The sequence below is a fragment of the Echiichthys vipera genome (assembly GCF_963691815.1).
Source record: "Echiichthys vipera genome assembly, chromosome: 19".
NCBI classification, from domain to species: domain Eukaryota; kingdom Metazoa; phylum Chordata; class Actinopteri; order Perciformes; family Trachinidae; genus Echiichthys; species Echiichthys vipera.
In genome coordinates, this window is record NC_139844.1 from 7,951,726 (window position 1) to 7,971,340 (window position 19,615).

General features: G+C 35.8%; 1 protein-coding gene across 2 annotated transcripts in view; it reads right to left on the minus strand.

Annotated features, from left to right (window-relative positions):
• The window catches only part of angel2 (angel homolog 2), a 32,616-nt gene continuing 13,001 nt past the window's right edge, over positions 1–19,615 (minus strand). For both annotated transcript variants that reach the window (XM_083933755.1, XM_083933754.1), the window contains exons 2-9: positions 5,979–6,895; positions 5,075–5,295; positions 4,804–4,873; positions 4,051–4,481; positions 3,785–3,920; positions 3,433–3,505; positions 3,075–3,208; positions 1–2,594 (exon numbers count right to left, since the gene is read on the minus strand). In XM_083933755.1, the coding sequence (XP_083789881.1) occupies positions 2,425–2,594; positions 3,075–3,208; positions 3,433–3,505; positions 3,785–3,920; positions 4,051–4,481; positions 4,804–4,873; positions 5,075–5,295; positions 5,979–6,888 (2,145 nt within the window). In that variant the 5' untranslated portion in view covers positions 6,889–6,895 and the 3' untranslated portion in view covers positions 1–2,424. The remainder of the gene's footprint in view (positions 2,595–3,074; positions 3,209–3,432; positions 3,506–3,784; positions 3,921–4,050; positions 4,482–4,803; positions 4,874–5,074; positions 5,296–5,978; positions 6,896–19,615) is intronic.

Sequence of the window (19,615 nt, forward strand, 5' to 3'; positions counted from 1 at the left end):
ATAAATACAAATGGTATAAGGGTGTTTTTCATCTGTAGCCAAGATGTTACAAAAGGCTGCCTCAGCATTAACGGGAATAATCTGGACATTTTGGGGTAATTTGGACTAACTGTATTCTTCCATCACATGCACAGATAACTAGCACCGTGCACACTCCAGCAGGGCTTTAAAGGCCACATTACTGTGTTTGACCCCAAGGATGACATCCAGTCAGGTCAGATTTAATGAGATTACTGAGCTCAATACATGTGATCAATGAGATTTAAGCTAACTAGCAAATACAAAATATGTTCTCGAGTCAAAAATGTCTTCAAAAACTTTGTATTACAAATGTTTGCTCACGAGAAATCAACATGTTTATATTTATGTCTTTATATGAGGAGCTAAATACAGTTAGTATAAATTACCACAAAATTTCCAGTTTATTTCTGTTTATTCCCATTGAAAGTTTCCAACTTTGAACATTCCTGGGACTTTGCAACCCTACAGTCATCCTAGTTAGTAAATATTTTGAAAATGTGAAGCAATTTCATTAATTATTGAACTCGATATAAACGAGAAGCACTTCCGAGGTGATGAAAGGGGCAACTTTGGAACAGTTTGAAGAGAAATGAACATAGTTGATTTGTTTTCCAACCGTCGTTTGACGCAATTTTTTTTTTCTCATCTTAAAATAAGTGAAATAAGATCAAACAAATAACATTAACGCTTAGTCTGCTGCTTATTTCCAAAAGGAATCGATCGTTCCTTTAAGAAAACTGACTTTAAAAGTGACTCCATGGATAAAATAACGTCTCTGTTGGTGGAATAATGGCTGCAGCTGTGGTTGCTTCGCCCCTTCATCATGGCCGACAGAGTTACCAAATAGTTAATACTCATCAGCAGCACTTTAAGTTCAAGTGAAATGTTCAGGTTTTAATAAAATAGGTTTAAACTAAAAGCTCTCCCTTCATAGATTCACATCACACAAGTTTTATACACAATGACAAAGAAATGAATATTTCTAAAACAGTCTTCTGCAAATTATTAGGAATCCGATTAAGAGTCAGTTTGACAGTGAAGTCTGAACGTGACTGAGTGACAATGATCAATTATTACTCACAATGACATACAGACAAACATCATGTGACTGTCACAAACAGGGAGTTTCCTTTCTGCCCTGTTAAACATTTTCCAGTTGCCTAAAACAATTGTTCGATGTCGTCCAAAATCTGAGGGTTAAAGTGTAATTCAGCATAAAATCATCCCATGGTCTTTTTCAGTAAAGAAAATTCATCAGATAGGCAATCGAGATTTTTTTTCTGTGTAACAACTAAAGACGGGGAGTCGCTAACAGCCGGATGTGGCTAACACTAATTAGCTCGGGGCAGTAAGATGAAGGCATTAAAGCGTATTTTCTAACCACTAATACTTCTCAAAATAACACCAAACCTCTGCAGCAGCATGAGAAGAGTCCCTACACATAAAACGTAGCACCAACAACGTAGTTAGTGAACCCAGAGTTTATTAAAAGACTCACCCGTTGGCCCCTGTAGCATCTCCTCTCGTAGTAAAGTTGATTACCAAGGTCAATCCAAAAGGAAGGAGCCCATTAGTGTTTATTAGTTCATTAGTTTGTTTATGTCACATGAGACGGTGGGGGCGTGTGCTGCCGGAAAGAGTTACAGGTAGAGGTAGCCTCAGACATAGCATCAGTCTCTGTGTGAGGGCAGTTTTTGGTGTCTGTAGTACTGTGAGCCCATGGGCACCGTAGAAGAATGTTTATGCTGCCAACAGAGTGACATTTTCTCACCATGGCCTGGAATCATTGAATACTGCAACAGCTGTGTGACTGTTATGGAGGATTCCCCATCATCAACCACACCGCACTGGACACTTTTTTCCCCCCTCCATGTCCGATTCCTAAATAAAGCACCCATGGGCTCCTTCCTTTTGGGATTGACTTTTCTACTCAACTTGAGTGGACTTTACTATGAGAGGAGCTGGTACAGGGGCCAGTAGGTAAGTCTTTAAAACACTCTTTTAATAAACTCTGGGTTCACTAACTACGCTGTTGGTGCTTTGTTTTATGTGTAGGGACTCTTCTCATGCTACTGCAGAGGTTTGCTGTTATTATTATTATTATTATTATTTTGAGCAGTATTAGTGGTTTAAAAAGACGTTTTAATGCCTTCACCTTACTGCCCCGAGCTAATCAGTGTTAGCCACGTCCGGCTGTTAGCAGCTCCTCTGAATATCTAGAAAAAAATTGTCTCAATGGCGTATTGGATGAATTTATTTGGTTAAAAAGACCCTGGGATGATTTTACGCCGGAATTACACTTTAAGAAAACATTTCGATGCTGCATTCAAGTATTTGGACTCTGTAGTTGTCTGTTTTTTTCACCTCTCCCTCTCACACATTTAATACGTTTCTTCTTGGATGTCACAATTTCAGCAGCCAGCGGAAACGAGCGAGGAGAGGAAGGTGATCGGACGAGTGATACCGATTAGGGAGGCCGTTGACTTCCTCCATCTCCGACTCACCGACCAATGACAGTCTGCCCAGCAGTTGGAGGCCCCGCCCACCAGGAAGTGAAGGGGGTGTGTTGAATTCTTTTAAGGAGGAGAACAAAGGGGAGAAGGAGGGATGGGAGTGTGATCAGATAAAAGAGAAGACAGAGGAAACAAGGGAAGAAAAGGGACAAAGGAAAGACAGATAGAAGTAAGAGACTTTTTTTGATCAACTCCAGTATTAATAAAGATGACTCTCTGGTAAGGGACAAAAACTGTATAGGAAAGATGGACGTAGCCATCGTGACATCAGTCTCTGGTTTGTGGACTTCGGTTCTGAAGACTCAAGTTTGGCATTTTGACCGTCGACATCTTGGTTTTTGAAACCGGATGTGACCATATTTGGCCAAGAGGGCGGACATGAGTGTAAAGTTGCACGTTAAGCAACTTTAAAATGCAGCTTTAAGACACTGACATTGACTTCCCTTTTCAGACCCAAAAGATATTCCATCTTTATTATACAGTCTGTCTGTGGTATGGTGTATGGTGTGTATGTGTGTGTGTGTGTGTGTGTGTCAGTACCGGGGGTGTACAGGATGTAATCCACAGTCGTGGCGATGCGAGAGTGACAGGTGGTGACCTCAGGTCTCCCATCAAGCTTCAAGCGGTGCTGATAGGACGAGAGCAGCTTCAAGTTGTGCTCAATCCTCGTCGCTCTTACACACGGACACACACACACACACGCACGCACACACACACACACACACACACACACACACACAATTCAATTCAACTAATTATCAAAACAGATTTAAAGACTTTTAATTCACTGTGGTTTTGTTATTGCAACATTTCAAAAGGTCCCCTAGAAGACACTTTGAAGACACTTTGCAGTTGCTGCTGTGTTTGTTTCTACAGTCGGATGAAAGAGAGAGATTACCTGTTAAAAACAGCAGCAGCGGCTTTAGTGGCCAGATCTTCTACAGTCAGATTAGAGATTGCTCCTTCTACTGCTGAGAGAGAGACGGGTGGATGTTAACATAGTTTATGGCTTATTTTTCACTAAAGTTTGTAATAAAAGGAGAAAAAGCGATTCATTTGTATTGAAGTATTAAATTTACACAGGAATATACAAAAACAGGCTTTATCATGTGGTTATTCCACATACACCATTTATTTATTAAATACAAGAATACACACGCAATATCATGATATACATAGTAATCAAGATATGAAATGATCTATAAATCGGGGTAGGTAAACAAAAACTGGACTGTGAGCTGGGTGAGTACCTGTTGGGCTGCTGGAGGACGACTCAGCGGTGCGTTTGCTCTCGTACTCACACTGATGGTTAATTCCCAAACTGTGAGACCAGAGTGGAGACGTGAGAAGACGCTGACCTCTGGGACTGTTCTCCTGACCAGACACCTGCACATACGTAAAAACAAGTCTTCACTTGCCCAAACATCGAGAAAATGTATTAATTGATTTATTAATGAATGAATGTGTGTGTGTGTGCGTGTGCGTGTGCGTGTGTGTGTGTGTGCGTGTGTCTCACCATGCTGCTTTGGAGCCCTTTGTACATCAGGTGGCCTGTGGTCAGAAAGTTGTAGAGCGGACTCTGGGGTGTGGAGTTAAAATCCCCGCACAGCACGACCGGATTGGTCGTCCCGTCCGGGAGGCGGGACAGCCGTCCGATCTCGGCCAATAGGATTGCCAGCTGGGCCAGTTTGATGTCACCGCGGCGAGGGTTGTAGAGGAGGTGAGTGTTGGCCACGCAGATGAAGGCAGAGGGATCTGATTGGCTCGTTGTGTTGTTGGGCTGCAGCAGCACAACCAATCCCACGTTGTCCCGGTCAAGGAGGGCGTCGCCGGGGCGGAAAAACTCGACAGGGTTGGAGGAGAGGAGTGACAGGCGGGAGGTTTTAAAGATGACGGCGCAACCGTCTGGTTTCCTTCCTGTTCGCTTCTTGAACTCACACTGGTAACCTGACACACACACACACACACACACACACACACACACACACACACACACACACACACACACACACACACACACACACACACACACACACACACACACACACACACACACACACACACACACACACACACACACACACACACACACACACACACACACACACACACACACAATTTCATGAATATACAAAATAATGATAAAAAGAGAAAAGACAGATCTAAAATGTGTAGAATTTCACAATAAAAGCATATTTGGTGCAATGGTTATAAACATTAAAATGCATTTTTACAAATATTATGCGCACAAACACACACGCACACACACCTAGTGCCTGTAGAGCAGGTTTAATGTGGTTTTCATAATGATCCTCCTGGACTTCTTGAAGACACAAGATCTACAAAAAAAAAAAGACAGATTTTCTGTTAAAGCTTAGGTTTTGCCCATTAACGCTGCATAGACACGTTTAACTCATTATTTGAAGTTTTGGTCATGGTTAGCATGAACATCTGACTGATTATAACAATATATATTTATATGAGAGAAAATAAGGGAAAGCATAATCGTATCCCCACAGCCCTCATTAAAGATCACTCACGTCGGCGCTGTACTGCTGGATCTCAGCCAGCAGGTTGGGCAGCCGGTGGGCCCAGGGCAGCACCCCGGGGTGACAGTGGCGGTACAGGTAGGAGTTATCCTGCAGCAGCTCTTGAGACAGGATGTTGTAGGACATGACTGAGAAGTCAAACGCTGTGCTGACCCCTGGTGGTTGGACATCAGTACTGCATGCAGGTGAGGTCTCCCAGTGTCTCTGTAGAGCTGAAGAGAGGAAAGAACTGAATCTCAGACTGATCCAAACCAGAAGAACCAGGAGGGTTCTTCAAACTAATTAATGATAAACTAGGATCATCAGCTCTACAACAACGTCCTGCTGAAGTTCCACCGTCACTTGATTATTGCATCTTCTATTCATCAGCGTGAGACAATGACTATGTTGCCCATAGGTTTATAAAAATATATAAGAAATAATATAGGTATATCTCTCTCCCTGTGTAGAACTGCAAAGATTTGTCAATTAGTCGTCGACTGTTAAATTAAAAGCCAACTATTTGGATCATCGATTTATCAGTTAAAGTAATTTTTCATAGAAAGAAAAATTGAAATTTTCTGATTTCCGCTTCTTGAATGTAAATATTTTCTGGTTTCTTTCCTCCTCTGTGACAGTAAACTGACAGTAATCTTTGAGTTACCGACAAAACAAGAAATTTGGGGACATCATTAGCTTTGGGGAAACACTGATCCACAGTTTTCGCCATTTTCTGACATTTTATAAACAGAACAAGTGATCGATTAATCAGGAAAATAATCAACAGATTAACCAAGAGTGAATACAGTCATTAGGTGCAGCCCTATCTCTTGTCTAAGTAGGCTAATTGCATATTAAACACACAATATTGTAGGGTAGAATGTCAAACATGCTACAATGACGGGAGGGTATTCACGTTTCACGTCTCCTCCTGGGCAGGTTCCAGCTGGAGGAGGCTGCCTGGTGGCTCCAGATACCTGCCAAGGGTTTGGGGGGAGGGTGCTGCTGCCAGGCTGGGAAAGAAAGCCCCTCTGCAACCCTCCATTCCCACTTCTGTCCCTTAACTGTCCCTCTGGTGGTGGAGGCGGTTTCGTATTCCTCTGGCACCCTCCTCCCTGCCCCTCTGCACCCCTGTCTTTGAACCAGGGGTTGGCTCCGTGCATGGGAACTTTATCCTGTTCGGGTTTTGACTTGTGGGTTTGATTCCTAGAGCTCGCAGGCTGGGAATCTTTATGTTGATGCGCGCTCCTCTCTCTTTCTGGGGCTTCATCTTTTTGCTGTTTGTCTTTATTCACAGTTTTAGTCCTATCTAAGTCTTTATCTCTGCCGGCCCCATTCTTCCCTCGGCCTCGACTTCCATCTTTGATGCAGTGGTTTGGCTGAGGGTGACTGTCTGCGATGGAATCCCTTCCTCCCGTCGTACCTGCTGCTCCTCCTCTGTGCTCCTTTTCTTCAGCGCTCCTCCTCTCCTCCGCACTTTTCCTCCGTTTGTGAGGAGGCTCTCTGTCGGGCCGCTCCATCATGAGGCCGGCAGATGTGGAGAAAGGACGCCAAGTACCGCGGCCAAAGTCACCTGGGTTGATGCCCCGAGGGTGTAACGTCCTACCGGAGAAGATCTGATTGGCTGCTGGGTGGGGGAGGGGGGGTCGAGGAGGCCGAGGGGGAAATCGCAGCACTGAGCACCATGGAGGAGGAGTGGGGATGAGATGTGGAGGGTAGTAGGTGGAGTAGGAGGCACTTCTGCCCCTGAAGCCAGCCCTGCAGAAAGCGGGACTGCCGCGGGGAACAAAGTAGGTGCCGAAGGAGTTCAGCTGACGGAGGAACATGGGAGGGCTGAAGGGAGGAAAAGGGAGATATTAGAAAGGAGGCGATAAAGAGAAAGAGGGGAGCTGAAACAATTAGTTGATCTTTCGGTCATGGATCTACTGTAAATGAACCAGCAACTACTTTGATACGTGATGAATTGATTCAGGGATAATCAAGAAAAACTGCCAAATAGTATGTGGTACCACCTTCTCCATTGTGCAGATTTGCCAGTTTTATATGTACAGTGTGACAGTAAACTGATAATTCTAGAATGTTAAGTCACAGTTCTAGAATGTTAAGTTACAGTTCTAGAATGTTAAGTTACAGTTCTAGAATGTTAGGTCACAATTCTAGAATGTTAAGTCACAGTTCTAGAATGTTAAGTCAAAATTCTAGAATGTTAAGTCAATGTTCCAGAATGGTAAGTCAAAGTTCTAGAATGTGAAGTCAAAGTTCTAGAATGTTAAGACGCAGTTCTAGAATGTTAAGTCAAAGTTCTAGAATGTTAAGTCAAAGTTCTAGAATGTCAATGCTAAGTCACAGTTCTAGAATGTTAAGTTAGAGTTCTAGAATGTTAGGTTAAAATTCTAGAATGATAAGTCAAAATTCTAGAATGTTAAGTCACAGTTCTAGAATGTTAGGTCACAGTTCTAGAATGTTAGGTCAAAGTTCTAGAATGTTAAGTCAAAGTTCTAGAATGTTAAGTTACAGTTCTAGAATGTTAAGTCACAGTTCTAGAAAGTTTAGTCAAAGTTCTAGAATGTTAAGTTGCAGTTCCAGAATGTTAAGTCAAATTTCTAGAATGTTAAGACACAGTTCTAGAATGTTAAGTGAAAGTTATAGAATGTTAAGTCAAAGTTTGAGAATGTTAAGTCACAGTTCTAGAATGTTAAGTCAATGTTCCAGAATGGTAAGTCAAAGTTCTAGAATGTGATGTCAAAGTTCTAGAATGTGATGTCAAAGTTCTAGAATTTTAAGACACAGTTCTAGAATGTTAAGTGAAAGTTATAGAATGTTAAGTCAAAGTTTGAGAATGTTAAGTCACAGTTCTAGAATGTTAAGTCACAGTTCTAGAATGTTAAGTTACAGTTCTAGAATGTTAAGTCAAGGTTCTAGAATGTGAAGTCAAGGTTCTAGAATGTTAAGTTAGAGTTCTAGAATGTTAGGTTACAATTCTAGATGATAAGTCAAAGTTCTAGAATGTTAGGTCACAGTTCTAGAATGTTAGGTCACAGTTCTAGAATGTTAGGTCAAAGTTCTAGAATGTTAAGTTAGAGTCCTAGAATGTTAGGTTACAATTCTAGAATGATAAGTCAAAGTTCTAGAATATTAAGTCACAGTTCTAGAATGTTAGGTCACAGTTCTAGAATGTTAGGTCACAGTTCTAGAATGTTAGGTCAAAGTTCTAGAATGTTAAGTCAAAGTTCTAGAATGCTAAGTCAAAGTTCTAGAATGTTATGTCAAAGTTCTAGAATGTTAAGTCACAGTTCTAGAATGCTATGTCACAGTTCTAGAATGTTTAGTCAAAGTTCTAGAATGCTAAGTCAAAGTTCTAGAATGTTATGTCAAAGTTCTAGAATGTTAAGTCACAGTTCTAGAATGTTAAGTCACAGTTCTAATATGTTTAGTCAAAGTTCTAGAATGTTAAGTTGCGGTTCCAGAATGTTAAGTCAATGTTCCAGAATGTAAAGTCAAAGTTCTAGAATGTTAAGTCAAAGTTCTAAAATGTTAAGCCACAGTTCTAGAATGTTAAGTCAAAGTTCTAGAATGTTAAGCAACAGTTCTAGAATGTTAAATCAAAGTTCTAGGATGTTAAGTCAAAGTTCTAGAATGTTAAGTTACAGTTCTAGAATGTTAAGTCAAAGTTCTAGAATATTAAGTCACAGTTCTAGAATGTTAGGTCACAGTTCTAGAATGTTAGGTCACAGTTCTAGAATGTTAGGTCAAAGTTCTAGAATGTTAGGTCAAAGTTCTAGAATGTTAAGTCACAGTTCTAGAATGTTAAGTCACAGTTCTAGAATGCTATGTCACAGTTCTAGAATGTTAAGTCACAGTTCTAGAATGTTAAGTCAAAGTTCTAGAATGCTATGTCACAGTTCTAGAATGTAAAGTCAAAGTTCTAGAATGTTAAGTTACAGTTCTAGAATGTTAAGTCACAGTTCTAGAATGCTATGTCACAGTTCTAGAATGTTAAGTCACAGTTCTAGAATGTTAAGTTACAGTTCTAGAATGTTAGGTCAAAGTTCTAGAATGTTAAGTCAAAGTTCTAGAATGTTAAGTTACAGTTCTAGAATGTTCAGTCACAGATCTAGAATGTTAAGTCACAGTTCTAGAATGTTAGGTAAAAGTTCTAGAATGTTAGGTCAACAATCTAGAATGTTAACTGAACATTCTAGAATGTTAGGTCAAAGTTCTAAAATCTTAAGTCAAAGTTCTAGAATGTTAAGTCATAGTTCTAGAATGTTAAGTCAAAGTTCTAGAATGTTAGGTCAAAATTCTAGAATGTTAGGTCAAAGTTCTAGAATGTTAAGTCAAAGTTCTGGAGTGTTAAGTCACAGTTCTAGAATGTTAAGTCAAAGTTCTAGAATGTTAGGTCAAAGTTCTAGAATGTTAAGTCACAGTTCTAAAATGTTTAGCCAAAGTTCTAGAATGTTAAGTCACAGTTCTAGAATGTTAAGTCACAGTTCTAGAATGTTAAGTCACAGTTCTAGAATGTTAAGTCACAGTTCTAGAATGTTAAGTCACAGTTCTAGAATGTTAAGTTGCAGTTCCAGAATGTTAAGTCAAAGTTCTAGAATGTTAAGTTACAGTTCTAGAATGTTAAGTCACAGTTCTAGAATGTAAAGTTGCAGTTCCAGAATGTTAAGTTACAGTTCTAGAATGTTAAGTCACAGTTCTAGAATGTTAAGTCACAGTTCTACAATGTTAAGTTACAGTTCTAGAATGTTAAGTCACAGTTCTAGAATGTTAAGTCACAGTTCTAGAATGTAAAGTCAAAGTTCTAGAATGTAAAGTTACAGTTCTAGAATGTTAAGTCACAGTTCTAGAATGTTTAGTCACAGTTCTTATTGGGTTTTTAACTTGGTTTCCACTGTAGGATTGATACGGCTAATATGTCAATTTTCTTCTCGATTAATCAATTGATTAATTTAATCTACCAAAAGTCCCAGAAATAAGACATGGTCTACAAATGTTTGACCAACAGTCCAAAACACAAATATATTTAGTTACTATCATAGAAAACTGTGGAAATCACCACATATTTAGTATGTTAAGTGCAAACAAACATATAACTGCTTTGATCCTGCATTAGGCTATTCACTATGTTATGTTCTGTAAACAAAGACTTTTCATATTGGAAATCAGTGCAAAAGCCACATCTACTTTCATTCCAGCTCAAAAATCAAACTCCGTCTGCCACAATAGCAGCAATTATTGAAGGCAGTCCAAAACACAAACATATTTAGTTACTATCATAGAAAACTGTGGAAATCACCACACATTTAGGAAGTGAATTTTGAAGATTTCTGTCTGAAGAAATGATCAGATATGATGATGATAACTAATTGAATAATCAACTAATTGCTTATAAAATATCCACTGGCAAATATTGGCAGGAATAATAGTATCAGCATATATGCTTTCCAATATGAAAAGTCTTTGTTGACAGAACATATAATGCAGAAAATGACGCTTCGGTCGATATAGAAATTGTAGGCATTTATTTTATTTTTTTAAATGACCAGCAATCACCTGATACTGAATATACAGCACTTTTCAGCTATTTCATGTATTCCTTATTTAAATGGTCAGCAGTTGACTGATACTAAACATGATTTTTATAAAGACCTTTTCACTCAGTTCATTTCTAGAATTAGTTGACAGTGTACAACATGATACTGTATGTAAAATGATGTTTGATATTCTATAAGTAATTTGTTTAGGAGAAGAACATTCTAGTGGTATTTGCAGATATAATAGAATATCATTTTGAGAGATCATCATGGGACAATGGATTCTAGATAAAGTCAGTTCAAGAATGTTTAATCACAATTCTAGAATGTTAAATTTCCATTCTAGAATCTTAAGTCAAAGTTCTAATATGTTGATTCATAGTTCTAGAATGTTAAATTAAAGTTCTAGAATGTTAAGTCACAGTTCTAGAATGTTAAATTACAGTTCTAGAATGTTAAGTCACAGTTCTAGAATATTAAGTCAAAGTTCTAGAATGTTAAGTCACAGTTCTAGAATGTTAAATTACAGTTCTAGAATGTTAAGTCACAGTTCTAGAATATTAAGTCAAAGTTCTAGAATGTTAAGTCAAAGTTCTAGAATGTTAAGTCAAAGTTCTAGAATGTTAAGTCAAAGTTCTAGAATGTTAAGTCAAAGTTCTAGAATGTTAGGTCAAAGTTCTAGAATGTTAGGTCAAAGTTCTAGAATGTTAAGTCACAGTTCTAGAATGTTAAGTCACAGTTCTAGAATGCTATGTCACAGTTCTAGAATGTTAAGTCACAGTTCTAGAATGTTAAGTCAAAGTTCTAGAATGCTATGTCACAGTTCTAGAATGTTAAGTCACAGTTCTAGAATGTTAAATTACAGTTCTAGAATGTTAAGTCACAGTTCTAGAATGCTATGTCACAGTTCTAGAATGTTAAGTCAAAGTTCTAGAATGTTAGGTCACAGTTCTAGAATGTTAGGTCACAGTTCTAGAATGTTAGGTCACAGTTCTAGAATGTTAGGTCAAAGTTCTAGAATGTTAGGTCAAAGTTCTAGAATGTTAAGTCACAGTTCTAGAATGTTAAGTCACAGTTCTAGAATGCTATGTCACAGTTCTAGAATGTTAAGTCACAGTTCTAGAATGTTAAGTCAAAGTTCTAGAATGCTATGTCACAGTTCTAGAATGTAAAGTCAAAGTTCTAGAATGTTAAGTTACAGTTCTAGAATGTTAAGTCACAGTTCTAGAATGCTATGTCACAGTTCTAGAATGTTAAGTCACAGTTCTAGAATGTTAAGTTACAGTTCTAGAATGTTAGGTCAAAGTTCTAGAATGTTAAGTCAAAGTTCTAGAATGTTAAGTTACAGTTCTAGAATGTTCAGTCACAGATCTAGAATGTTAAGTCACAGTTCTAGAATGTTAGGTAAAAGTTCTAGAATGTTAGGTCAACAATCTAGAATGTTAGCTGAACATTCTAGAATGTTAGGTCAAAGTTCTAAAATCTTAAGTCAAAGTTCTAGAATGTTAAGTCATAGTTCTAGAATGTTAAGTCAAAGTTCTAGAATGTTAGGTCAAAATTCTAGAATGTTAGGTCAAAGTTCTAGAATGTTAAGTCAAAGTTCTGGAGTGTTAAGTCACAGTTCTAGAATGTTAAGTCAAAGTTCTAGAATGTTAGGTCAAAGTTCTAGAATGTTAAGTCACAGTTCTAAAATGTTTAGCCAAAGTTCTAGAATGTTAAGTCACAGTTATAGAATGTTAAGTCACAGTTCTAGAATGTTAAGTCACAGTTCTAGAATGTTAAGTCACAGTTCTAGAATGTTAAGTTGCAGTTCCAGAATGTTAAGTCAAAGTTCTAGAATGTTAAGTTACAGTTCTAGAATGTTAAGTCACAGTTCTAGAATGTAAAGTTGCAGTTCCAGAATGTTAAGTTACAGTTCTAGAATGTTAAGTCACAGTTCTAGAATGTTAAGTCACAGTTCTACAATGTTAAGTTACAGTTCTAGAATGTTAAGTCACAGTTCTAGAATGTTAAGTCACAGTTCTAGAATGTAAAGTCAAAGTTCTAGAATGTAAAGTTACAGTTCTAGAATGTTAAGTCACAGTTCTAGAATGTTTAGTCACAGTTCTTATTGGGTTTTTAACTTGGTTTCCACTGTAGGATTGATACGGCTAATATGTCAATTTTCTTCTCGATTAATCAATTGATTAATTTAATCTACCAAAAGTCCCAGAAATAAGACATGGTCTACAAATGTTTGACCAACAGTCCAAAACACAAATATATTTAGTTACTATCATAGAAAACTGTGGAAATCACCACATATTTAGTATGTTAAGTGCAAACAAACATATAACTGCTTTGATCCTGCATTAGGCTATTCACTATGTTATGTTCTGTAAACAAAGACTTTTCATATTGGAAATCAGTGCAAAAGCCACATCTACTTTCATTCCAGCTCAAAAATCAAACTCCGTCTGCCACAATAGCAGCAATTATTGAAGGCAGTCCAAAACACAAACATATTTAGTTACTATCATAGAAAACTGTGGAAATCACCACACATTTAGGAAGTGAATTTTGAAGATTTCTGCCTGAAGAAATGATCAGACATGATGATGATAACTAATTGAATAATCAACTAATTGCTTATAAAATATCCACTGGCCAATATTGGCAGGAATAATAGTATCAGCATATATGCTTTCCAATATGAAAAGTCTTTGTTGACAGAACATATAATGCAGAAAATGACGCTTCGGTCGATATAGAAATTGTAGGCATTTATTTTATTTTTTTAAATGACCAGCAATCACCTGATACTGAATATACAGCACTTTTCAGCTATTTCATGTATTCCTTATTTAAATGGTCAGCAGTTGACTGATACTAAACATGATTTTTATAAAGACCTTTTCACTCAGTTCATTTCTAGAATTAGTTGACAGTGTACAACATGATACTGTATGTAAAATGATGTTTGATATTCTATAAGTAATTTGTTTAGGAGAAGAACATTCTAGTGGTATTTGCAGATATAATAGAATATCATTTTGAGAGATCATCATGGGACAATGGATTCTAGATAAAGTCAGTTCAAGAATGTTTAATCACAATTCTAGAATGTTAAATTTCCATTCTAGAATCTTAAGTCAAAGTTCTAATATGTTGATTCACAGTTCTAGAATGTTAAATTACAGTTCTAGAATGTTAAGTCACAGTTCTAGAATATTAAGTCAAAGTTCTAGAATGTTAAGTCACAGTTCTAGAATGTTAAATTACAGTTCTAGAATGTTAAGTCACAGTTCTAGAATATTAAGTCAAAGTTCTAGAATGTTAAGTCAAAGTTCTAGAATGTTAAGTCAAAGTTCTAGAATGTTAAGTCAAAGTTCTAGAATGTTAAGTCACAGTTCTAGAATGTTAAGTCAAAGTTCTAGAATGTTAAGTCAAAGTTCTAGAATATTAAGCCACAGTTCTAGAATGTTAAGTCAAAGTTCTAGAATGTTAGGTCAAGTTCTAGAATGTTAAGTCAAAGTTCTAGAATGTTAGGTCAAAGTTCTAGAAGCTTAAGTCAAAGTTCTAAAATGTTAAGTCAAAGTTCTAGAATGCTAAGTCAAAGTTCTAAATGTTACGTCACAGTTCTAGAATGTTAAGTCACAGTTCTAGAATGTTAAGTCATAGTTCTAGAATGTTATGTCAAAGTTCTAGAATGTAAAGTTACAGTTCTAGAATGTTAAGTCACAGTTCTAGAATGTTTAGTCACAGTTCTTATAGGGTTTTTAACTTGGTTTCCACTGTAGGATTGATACGGCTAATATGTCAATTTTCTTCTCGATTAATCAATTGATTAATTTAATCTACCAAAAGTCCCAGAAATAAGACATGGTCTACAAATGTTTGACCAACAGTCCAAAACACAAATATATTTAGTTACTATCATAGAAAACTGTGGAAATCACCACATATTTAGTATGTTAAGTGCACACAAACATATAACTGCTTTGATCCTGCATTAGGCTATTCACTATGTTATGTTCTGTAAACAAAGACTTTTCATATTGGAAATCAGTGCAAAAGCCACATCTACTTTCATTCCAGCTCAAAAATCAAACTCCGTCTGCCACAATAGCAGCAATTATTGAAGGCAGTCCAAAACACAAACATATTTAGTTACTATCATAGAAAACTGTGGAAATCACCACACATTTAGGAAGTGAATTTTGAAGATTTCTGTCTGAAGAAATGATCAGATATGATGATGATAACTAATTGAATAATCAACTAATTGCTTATAAAATATCCACTGGCCAATATTGGCAGGAATAATAGTATCAGTATATATGCTTTCCAATATGAAAAGTCTTTGTTGACAGAACATATAATGCAGAAAATGACGCTTCGGTCGATATAGAAATTGTAGGCATTTATTTTATTTTTTTAAATGACCAGCAATCACCTGATACTGAATATACAGCACTTTTCAGCTATTTCATGTATTCCTTATTTAAATGGTCAGCAGTTGACTGATACTAAACATGATTTTTATAAAGACCTTTTCACTCAGTTCATTTCTAGAATTAGTTGACAGTGTACAACATGATACTGTATGTAAAATGATGTTTGATATTCTATAAGTAATTTGTTTAGGAGAAGAACATTCTAGTGGTATTTGCAGATATAATAGAATATCATTTTGAGAGATCATCATGGGACAATGGATTCTAGATAAAGTCAGTTCAAGAATGTTTAATCACAATTCTAGAATGTTAAATTTCCATTCTAGAATCTTAAGTCAAAGTTCTAATATGTTGATTCACAGTTCTAGAATGTTAAATTACAGTTCTAGAATGTTAAGTCACAGTTCTAGAATGTTAAATTACAGTTCTAGAATGTTAAGTCACAGTTCTAGAATATTAAGTCAAAGTTCTAGAATGTTAAGTCACAGTTCTAGAATGTTAAATTACAGTTCTAGAATGTTAAGTCACAGTTCTAGAATATTAAGTCAAAGTTCTAGAATGTTAAGTCACAGTTCTAGAATGTTAAATTACAGTTCTAGAATGTTAAGTCACAGTTCTAGAATATTAAGTCAAAGTTCTAGAATGTTAAGTCAAAGTTCTAGAATGTTAAGTCAAAGTTCTAGAATGTTAAGTCAAAGTTCTAGAATGTTAAGTCAAAGTTCTAGAATGTTAGGTCAAAGTTCTAGAATGTTAGGTCAAAGTTCTAGAATGTTAAGTCACAGTTCTAGAATGTTAAGTCACAGTTCTAGAATGCTATGTCACAGTTCTAGAATGTTAAGTCACAGTTCTAGAATGTTAAGTCAAAGTTCTAGAATGCTATGTCACAGTTCTAGAATGTTAAGTCACAGTTCTAGAATGTTAAATTACAGTTCTAGAATGTTAAGTCACAGTTCTAGAATGCTATGTCACAGTTCTAGAATGTTAAGTCAAAGTTCTAGAATGTTAGGTCACAGTTCTAGAATGTTAGGTCACAGTTCTAGAATGTTAGGTCACAGTTCTAGAATGTTAGGTCAAAGTTCTAGAATGTTAGGTCAAAGTTCTAGAATGTTAAGTCACAGTTCTAGAATGTTAAGTCACAGTTCTAGAATGCTATGTCACAGTTCTAGAATGTTAAGTCACAGTTCTAGAATGTTAAGTCAAAGTTCTAGAATGCTATGTCACAGTTCTAGAATGTAAAGTCAAAGTTCTAGAATGTTAAGTTACAGTTCTAGAATGTTAAGTCACAGTTCTAGAATGCTATGTCACAGTTCTAGAATGTTAAGTCACAGTTCTAGAATGTTAAGTTACAGTTCTAGAATGTTAGGTCAAAGTTCTAGAATGTTAAGTCAAAGTTCTAGAATGTTAAGTTACAGTTCTAGAATGTTCAGTCACAGATCTAGAATGTTAAGTCACAGTTCTAGAATGTTAGGTAAAAGTTCTAGAATGTTAGGTCAACAATCTAGAATGTTAGCTGAACATTCTAGAATGTTAGGTCAAAGTTCTAAAATCTTAAGTCAAAGTTCTAGAATGTTAAGTCATAGTTCTAGAATGTTAAGTCAAAGTTCTAGAATGTTAGGTCAAAATTCTAGAATGTTAGGTCAAAGTTCTAGAATGTTAAGTCAAAGTTCTGGAGTGTTAAGTCACAGTTCTAGAATGTTAAGTCAAAGTTCTAGAATGTTAGGTCAAAGTTCTAGAATGTTAAGTCACAGTTCTAAAATGTTTAGCCAAAGTTCTAGAATGTTAAGTCACAGTTATAGAATGTTAAGTCACAGTTCTAGAATGTTAAGTCACAGTTCTAGAATGTTAAGTCACAGTTCTAGAATGTTAAGTCACAGTTCTAGAATGTTAAGTTGCAGTTCCAGAATGTTAAGTCAAAGTTCTAGAATGTTAAGTTACAGTTCTAGAATGTTAAGTCACAGTTCTAGAATGTAAAGTTGCAGTTCCAGAATGTTAAGTTACAGTTCTAGAATGTTAAGTCACAGTTCTAGAATGTTAAGTCACAGTTCTACAATGTTAAGTTACAGTTCTAGAATGTTAAGTCACAGTTCTAGAATGTTAAGTCACAGTTCTAGAATGTAAAGTCAAAGTTCTAGAATGTAAAGTTACAGTTCTAGAATGTTAAGTCACAGTTCTAGAATGTTTAGTCACAGTTCTTATTGGGTTTTTAACTTGGTTTCCACTGTAGGATTGATACGGCTAATATGTCAATTTTCTTCTCGATTAATCAATTGATTAATTTAATCTACCAAAAGTCCCAGAAATAAGACATGGTCTACAAATGTTTGACCAACAGTCCAAAACACAAATATATTTAGTTACTATCATAGAAAACTGTGGAAATCACCACATATTTAGTATGTTAAGTGCACACAAACATATAACTGCTTTGATCCTGCATTAGGCTATTCACTATGTTATGTTCTGTAAACAAAGACTTTTCATATTGGAAATCAGTGCAAAAGCCACATCTACTTTCATTCCAGCTCAAAAATCAAACTCCGTCTGCCACAATAGCAGCAATTATTGAAGGCAGTCCAAAACACAAATATATTTAGTTACTATCATAGAAAACTGTGGAAATCACCACACATTTAGGAAGTGAATTTTGAAGATTTCTGCCTGAAGAAATGATCAGACATGATGATGATAACTAATTGAATAATCAACTAATTGCTTATAAAATATCCACTGGCCAATATTGGCAGGAATAATAGTATCAGCATATATGCTTTCCAATATGAAAAGTCTTTGTTGACAGAACATATAATGCAGAAAATGACGCTTCGGTCGATATAGAAATTGTAGGCATTTATTTTATTTTTTTAAATGACCAGCAATCACCTGATACTGAATATACAGCACTTTTCAGCTATTTCATGTATTCCTTATTTAAATGGTCAGCAGTTGACTGATACTAAACATGATTTTTATAAAGACCTTTTCACTCAGTTCATTTCTAGAATTAGTTGACAGTGTACAACATGATACTGTATGTAAAATGATGTTTGATATTCTATAAGTAATTTGTTTAGGAGAAGAACATTCTAGTGGTATTTGCAGATATAATAGAATATCATTTTGAGAGATCATCATGGGACAATGGATTCTAGATAAAGTCAGTTCAAGAATGTTTAATCACAATTCTAGAATGTTAAATTTCCATTCTAGAATCTTAAGTCAAAGTTCTAATATGTTGATTCACAGTTCTAGAATGTTAAATTACAGTTCTAGAATGTTAAGTCACAGTTCTAGAATATTAAGTCAAAGTTCTAGAATGTTAAGTCACAGTTCTAGAATGTTAAATTACAGTTCTAGAATGTTAAGTCACAGTTCTAGAATATTAAGTCAAAGTTCTAGAATGTTAAGTCAAAGTTCTAAAATGTTAAGTCAAAGTTCTAGAATGTTAAGTCAAAGTTCTAGAATGTTAAGTCACAGTTCTAGAATGTTAAGTCAAAGTTCTAGAATGTTAAGTCAAAGTTCTAGAATATTAAGCCACAGTTCTAGAATGTTAAGTCAAAGTTCTAGAATGTTAGGTCAAGTTCTAGAATGTTAGGTCAAAGTTCTAGAATGGTAGGTCAAAGTTCTAGAAGCTTAAGTCAAAGTTCTAAAATGTTAAGTCAAAGTTCTAGAATGCTAAGTCAAAGTTCTAAATGTTACGTCACAGTTCTATAATGTTAAGTCACAGTTCTAGAATGTTAAGTCATAGTTCTAGAATGTTATGTCAAAGTTCTAGAATGTTAAGTTAAAGTTCTAGAATGTTAAGTCAAAGTTCTAGAATGTTAAGTCAAAGTTCTAGAATGCTACGTCAAAGTTCTAAATGTTAAGTCACAGTTCTAGAATGTTAAGTCACAGTTCTAGAATGTTAAGTCACAGTTCTAGAATGTTAAGTCAAAGTTCTAGAACGTTAAATCACAGTTCTAGAATGTTAAGTCACAGTTCTAGAATGATAAGTCACAGTTCTAGAATGATAAGTCACAGTTCTAGAATGATAAGTCACAGTTCTAGAATGTTAAGTAAAAGTTCTAGAATGTTAAGTCACAGTTCTAGAGTGTTAAGTCACAGTTCTTGAATGTTAAGTCAAAGTTCTAGAATGTTAAGTTAGAGTTCTAGAATTTTAGGTGACAGTTCTAGAATGTTAAGTCACACTTCTAGAATGTTAAGTCAAAGTTCTAGAATGTTAAGTCAAAGTTCTAGAATGTTAAGTCACAGTTCTAGAATGTTAAGTCACAGTAATAGAATGTTAAGTCGCAGTTCTAGAATGTTATGTCAATGTTCCATAATGTTAAGTCAATGTTCCAGAATGTTAAGTCAATGTTCCAGAATGTTAAGTCAATGTTCAAGAATGTTAAGTCAAAGTTCTAGAATGTTAAGTCAAAGTTCTAGAATGTTATGCCACAGTTCTAGAATGTTAAGTCAAAGTTCTAGAATGTTAAGTCAAAATTCTAGAATGTTAGGTCAAAGTTCTAGAATGTTAGGTCAAGGTTCTAGAATGTTAAGTCAAAGTTCTAGAATGTTAAGTCAAAGTTCTAGAATGTTAA